General features: G+C 31.8%; 1 protein-coding gene and 1 non-coding gene across 2 annotated transcripts; one reads left to right on the top strand and one right to left on the bottom strand.

Moving 5' to 3' along the window:
• The first annotated feature begins 1,819 nt into the window (after nt 1-1,819).
• TRNAC-GCA (transfer RNA cysteine (anticodon GCA)) lies at nt 1,820-1,891 on the top strand. The gene has a single exon. It is a non-coding gene; the product is annotated as a tRNA-Cys (tRNA).
• Nucleotides 1,892-2,405: 514 nt separating this feature from the next.
• Nucleotides 2,406-5,981, bottom strand: LOC143577553 (serine/threonine-protein kinase BSK7-like). Its single transcript, XM_077061355.1, has 10 exons — nt 5,824-5,981; nt 5,542-5,744; nt 4,618-4,753; nt 4,396-4,529; nt 4,217-4,322; nt 3,792-3,877; nt 3,521-3,709; nt 3,284-3,436; nt 2,878-2,991; nt 2,406-2,758 (listed from the first exon to the last, which is right to left on the bottom strand). Exons 1-10 carry the CDS (start codon nt 5,900-5,902, stop codon nt 2,507-2,509), a joined length of 1,452 nt encoding a protein of 483 aa, XP_076917470.1. The 5' UTR covers nt 5,903-5,981; the 3' UTR covers nt 2,406-2,506.
• Between the last annotated feature and the right edge of the window lie 248 nt (nt 5,982-6,229).

The following is a 6,229-nucleotide window of genomic DNA, read 5'->3' as shown; positions in this document are numbered from 1 at the left end:
TAAATGGTTAGTATGTCGATAAACAAATTTATGAGAATGTAGTCAATGTATATACTGAAAATTTTTAAAGAAGAAAGTATTTTAATTGACATTTATTATATATACCTTGAAAATACCAAAAAAAAAATAATAATAAAGCAATATTCTGACCACTTCTATCCCATTTAACATGCTCTTTTTCTATAGCTAAATTATTTCACTTTATTACTTAACGATAAACATGACTTTAAAATATAAAAAAAAAAAAGAAGAAATAAATAAACATTAACACACTTGCTTTATATATACATATAAATAAGACTATTTTGGGTTGGGTTGACCCATACGGGATCCACTTAACAAAATGGGTTTAAAAAATGTGAGAATGATTGAGAGAGTGACAAGTGGCACAAAGTAGTATTCTTTTATTAGAGTAGCAGATATTAACACGAAATCTTTTATCCATGCTATAATATTGTTTCAAAAAACTTACTTTTAAGTACCAGTACATCTTAATAAGTTTTTACTTATGAAACTACTTATAGAAAACTAAATTTCATTTTCATTTGTTGGTATAGACTTATATAATTTATTTTCCATTATTTTCTAATGCTATAAACTTTTACCTTTTTTTTCTGATTTAAATAATAATCCTTTTATTTTATACACCCATGGTAGTATCTTGAACCCAACTATTATAATATTTACGTGGAGTTGTCATTTACTTCGGTAATGCTTTTGTTTGTAATGTGATGCAATATGTCATACTTTGATAACTTTTATTGGTTATGTGGATGAACATAAATTAATATTTTGACTTTTAAAATGAATCTCTATAATAAGATGTATTATAGGTTTAAGTGTTTTAAGGGCATTCTCAAAGTGAGTTATAACACATTATGAATTATAACAAATATTATAGGAAGTTATTGAATAACATATCACAACTAATTATATAAAAAACACACCCAAAATGTGTGTATAATATTTACATCAATTATACTTGGTGTTACAAGTTACTAGTATTCTTCACATGTGCAACCTCCATCTCAAAAAACAATGAAACCGATTAGCATCTCGTACACAATAACCCGATTGTAACTTTTGAAATAGTCATGTCTATTTTTGAAAATTTGTTGGTCAACCTTATATGTTCTGGTAATTTTCCCCACTAGATGATTTCTAGACGCTATTAATGATAGCGACCTATAATCTCTCTTTAGAACCACAAGTTGTCGTTGTCTTTATCGATGATATTTGTCTTTTGGATTGTTTTGTTGTTTCCAAGACGTTACCCCTACAAATTCGTATGATTTTCTTCTTTTTTAGCTTTGCGAATATATGATTTGGTCACATTAAGATCCCTTGTTCTATAGGAATAGAAGTTTTAAGTGCTTTTATTCCTTCATAGATGGCTACACTTTTCTTAAGGATTATCAATTATATGTTTTGTGAAATATGCTTATAGTTTTTTAAAACAAAAGTTAGATACACAATATATATCTTACAACCAATTATTAGTACATTATTAGTTTGATTGTTAAGTACTTTTAGCATATATATAAAATAATTAAAATAATACTGATTTGTTTATTCTTTTACTAATTTTTTAAAAGAAAACTTGTTTGTAGGATTTGAATCCAGCTTTGTGTCTAAGAGACTTTATTTCTGTCACTCAAAATTTTAACCCGAACTATTTTGATTCTTAAGAAAAGGAACCTTTTAAGTGCATTGAAATTGAAACTAATACTTAATATTAACGTATTAATAATACTTTCTTGTAACTATTCCAAGATTGCTACACGTAATAATGAAATCAATACACAAAATAACACACAATGGGTCCATAGCTCAGTGGTAGAGCAATTGACTGCAGATCAATAGGTCACCGGTTCGAACCCGGTTGGGCCCTTAATAGTTTTTTTATTTTATTTTTCTAGAAGACTTTTAAATACTTTACAACAAAGAAATAACTGTAGGCTACAAACAATACTTATTGTATACATGTAAATAACGCAATATAATTTCTTGGTTTGGTTTGTTCTGATTCATAACTTTTTGAACTGAATCGAACCCGACTAAAAAATGGTCTGTTTGTAAATAAAACTATTATGCTAATACTAATTACATCAGTACATTTCAGCCACCAAAAAACACCACTAACACCATATGAACTTATCCATTATATCTTGCATGACATTTTAAGTTGAATCAGTATATTTGCAGTTGAAATATAGAATGATAAATTTGAAAATTATTAAACTATACGCCTTTCTTTTATTATATTAATTTATGGTGTTAAGTAAAAATAAAATAAATAAACGATAAACCTTGCTTTACATTCAATTCAAATCATCAACAAAAGAATGCATTTCTTCTATTTCAGTCTCGAGTACCATAAGTTACAAATGTAAAAGTATAGCTTCAAACCGGAAACAAACATCAAAAAAAGGGAAGAAAAAAAATCTTTACTCTCTTGAAACATCACATCACATCACTCAGTCAACGTTAAAAATATTTCCGGTGATCACTGGCCATTTGCAGCAGCTCTCTTGGCTTCAAGGGCTGCACCCTCTTTGAGTGCCACATGGGCTTCGTTTTCCATTTGTAGTGCAAAAAGTGCAGCTGCTTGTAGATACGAGGCAATGTGCCACACGGGCGAGAACACTTGAGCCTGCATTGCATCATTCAGTGCTTCTTGAGCCATGTCATTCATCAGGTGAGATAGACTACGTCGCGCATAAACAGTTGGTGACACAATCGGTCCATGCTGAATGAACTGCGCATAAAAAGATAATATGACTTGTACGGTACAAGTAGGTAACGCACGCTAACAAAATTGGGCTACATATGGTTACCGCGCTTTGGTTATTTTGAAGGGCATTTTAGACTTTTTACCTGAGTATAGCACTCTATTGCATCTTTGAAGTCCTTGTGCCGAAATGCCACGTCGCCTTTTTTCTTTGAATCCAAAGATTCTTGCATTTGATCAGTCCACATTTGAAACGAGAGCTGTTACGCAACGATAAACAATCAAGATCCAAACTTTAAAATATATATACAAAAACTCACACTTTATTCATCTTGTCATACTTCATGGAAACCGGAGTACGGGACCCACATATTATAAACAAGGACCAAACTCTTGACTTTTCATGTTTGACTTTTTTATAACAGCACAGTGTATACTTATGCCCTGAACTCCAAAAGGTTGCGGGTCCCACTTTTCTTCTGTGAAATCAGAATAAAAAGTGGGACCCTCAACCTTTCGTGTTGGCAATTTTCTTAATAGCAATAGACTAACCTCATTTGTTTGCCCTTCATCATCTTTATACAGAAGTGTTTCCAATATTTCATGTATTGCGGTCAAATCCATTCTCAAGCAAGCTTCACCGAGTGGTGATCTAGGTGAAAATGAAGTCGTGGCGGGGATGCCCATCAAAACATGTGACGGAACCTGTAGCTCGAAATAATTATTAAAGGGTATTTTAGTCATTTGTGATTTGAGTAAAGTCAAAACTTTTATGCTAAGTCAACTAACCTCGGTTTCTTTTTGAAGAGCAGTTAATGCAGCCACTAGTGACTTTGGATTTGGGCGTTCTCGGGGCTCGTATTGCAAACAACGAGAAGCCAAACGCACCAACTCGGTTCCATCATCATTAGAAAATTGTCCTTCCAAACATGAATCTGTAAGCATTTGAAGGTTTCGGTCCCGTATTAAGTCCAGAGCCTGAAATAATAGACCAAACATCACACACATATCTGAAACATATACATACATGTACATATACATGAAATTAGTATATTCTTACATGGCTTGGAGGAATGTGCTTCCCGCTAAGAAGGTCAAGTAAAAGAGTCCCAAAGCTATATATCACACTTTCGGGTGTCACTCTTCCTATCAATGAGAACATAATAAAAAAAATTAAAATAATTTTTAGTTTATGTCAAATTTAAAGTTAAAAATCAGTGCTTTGGATATCCAAGAATGCATTGGTTCTCAAAAGAGCAAGGAAAAGTCAAAATCAAAGTTGAAAATAACTTCTGTTGACCATAAAAGTCAAAATGTATCTCCTTATCAAGACTTAACTAAAATTGCATACTCGATGATAGCATGTAATGATGTAAAACACAAACTTGGAAAAACTCGTTAAATTTGAAGTAAAAAGATTCATCACTTTGACCTCAAAAGTCAACATGCATCTTTTGAGAACTATATTTTGAAACAAGAATGTACCTGTTCTCAAATACTCGGGGGGAGTAAATGCAAGGTTTGTGCTATAACTTTTTCCATCCCGGCTATTTTTCATCAACCCAAAACACGAGAGTCTAGGATTACCTTCCTGCAAGAATCTAATGCATGAATAAAAGATGTGAAAAAAATTAAGAAAATAATTTACAAAATAAGAGTTTCACCTCATCGAATAAAATTCTATATGCATTGAGATCATGATAAAGAGCACGGCCTTTACTCGTACAATACTCAAGAGCTTCGGCTAGATGTAAAACCACACGTAACCTCATTGCCCATTTCATTGGCTGCGATTCCCCTGAGGCAACACAATTATTTGACTTTTTATAACTAACTAAATTGAAAAGTCAACCACTTGGTGAAAATAATAAAGAACAAGGGCTTACAGTGAAAAAGATGTTTTGCAAGGGTATTATTGGGCAAATACTCAGCCACAAGTAGCCGCTCATCGTTTTCACAACAGCAACCAAGAAGATTTGCCAGCCTGGCGTTACGAAGTTGACCAACCGATTTTGCTTCTTCCTGAGATTTCACAAAGAAAGCTCACATTTAGGACCATCACAAGAAATCTTGTTAAAAAAATGGATACAAGACAATTAAATCCATATTCTTGAAGAAACAATGACATGAACAACTTTGTGAATGTCCATTTATATAATAACGAACGAACATTAAACAAAAAAAAAGTGTTCATAAAGTTTAAACGAACGAACATGAACACATGTCTTGTTCATTAATATATGTTCGTTTATGTTCATTTATGTTTGTTAGTTTAAGTTTGTTTAAGGTCGTCGGTTTGTGCTTGTTATATTCATTTAATTTTTTTTGGCTAATTAAAATTTAGGCTAGTTTGATAACTTTTTAGCAACACATTGTTTTTCACATTAATTTTAGCTAGTTTTAGCTGAGTTTGTATTCATTCATCTATGTTCACTTATGTTCATTCGTTTACGTTTGTTTATAGTGTTAACGAACGTACATAAACGAACATGAGCATGTTCTTTTAAACAAACATGAACAATAAAACCCTGTTCGTTTAGCTGTTCGTGTTCGATCGTTTGTTCGTTTAAAGTTAAACAAACGAACACGCACATGCTCCTTTCGTGTTCATTCAGTTCGTTTACAAGTCTAATAATAGTCAAATGTTAGTGTTTGGGAATCCGATTGTTTTAAGGAATTAATCGATAAAACAACCTGAAAATGGAGAGATGTGTTCTTAAACTTGAGTAAAAGGTTCTCAAATCAGGTTAAAAATTGGGTAATGCTAATTCTATTTCACAAAATATAACAAAAGTAACGAGATTTTGTACCAAAAATTGTCGGGAATCAGGCCAAGCCGAACGGTTAAAACGTTTAACGGCTATCCTTACTTGATTCTCAAGTTTTCCTTTATAAACTACATTTGGGGCCTTTTCACCATGCTCAGATACAATGTTTTCAACCGCAAAACCCGATGTTGCATTTTTAAGCTGCTCAAAAGTAAATTCTTTAAAAACAGCTTTATCTTCATTCCCTATAACAAAAAAACAGAGGAACCGAAATTAAGATAACAATAATAAATTTTAGCATTTAATGGTATACGCTATGCATACCGTTGTTTGGATCTTCGAGAATTGATGCCTTGTTTGGCGAAACTAGACATGGAATAAGCTTGGTGCAAATTGAGCCCATCTTGCCTAAATATGAGAATAAATTTCATGATTAAAAACATAAAGTAAATAACAAATCAGATCAATTAAACACCACACTTTCAAGTATCAATAGAGCTTCATGATCCAGATTTGGAAAAAAAAACAGCCAAATCATACAAAGTAACAATTTTCAATAATCTTTTTTACTCTTTTTGCCAGAAAACCACTTTGTATTCACATTAAAGTTTCCATTTTTATTTCATAAAGTGAATAAAACTGTAAATACATTCAATCAAGTTTGATCAACATACACATACATAATATAAAAACTTTATATCAGATAAAAAGATCTTGAATTTGTACCAGA

Source organism: Bidens hawaiensis, unplaced genomic scaffold, assembly GCF_021521415.1.
Source record: "Bidens hawaiensis isolate Kalapana, Puna unplaced genomic scaffold, B.hawaiensis_p1.1 tig00028735_1, whole genome shotgun sequence".
NCBI classification, from domain to species: domain Eukaryota; kingdom Viridiplantae; phylum Streptophyta; class Magnoliopsida; order Asterales; family Asteraceae; genus Bidens; species Bidens hawaiensis.
Note: the sequence above shows the minus strand (reverse complement) of the source record. Positions and strands in the feature narration are given on the sequence as shown.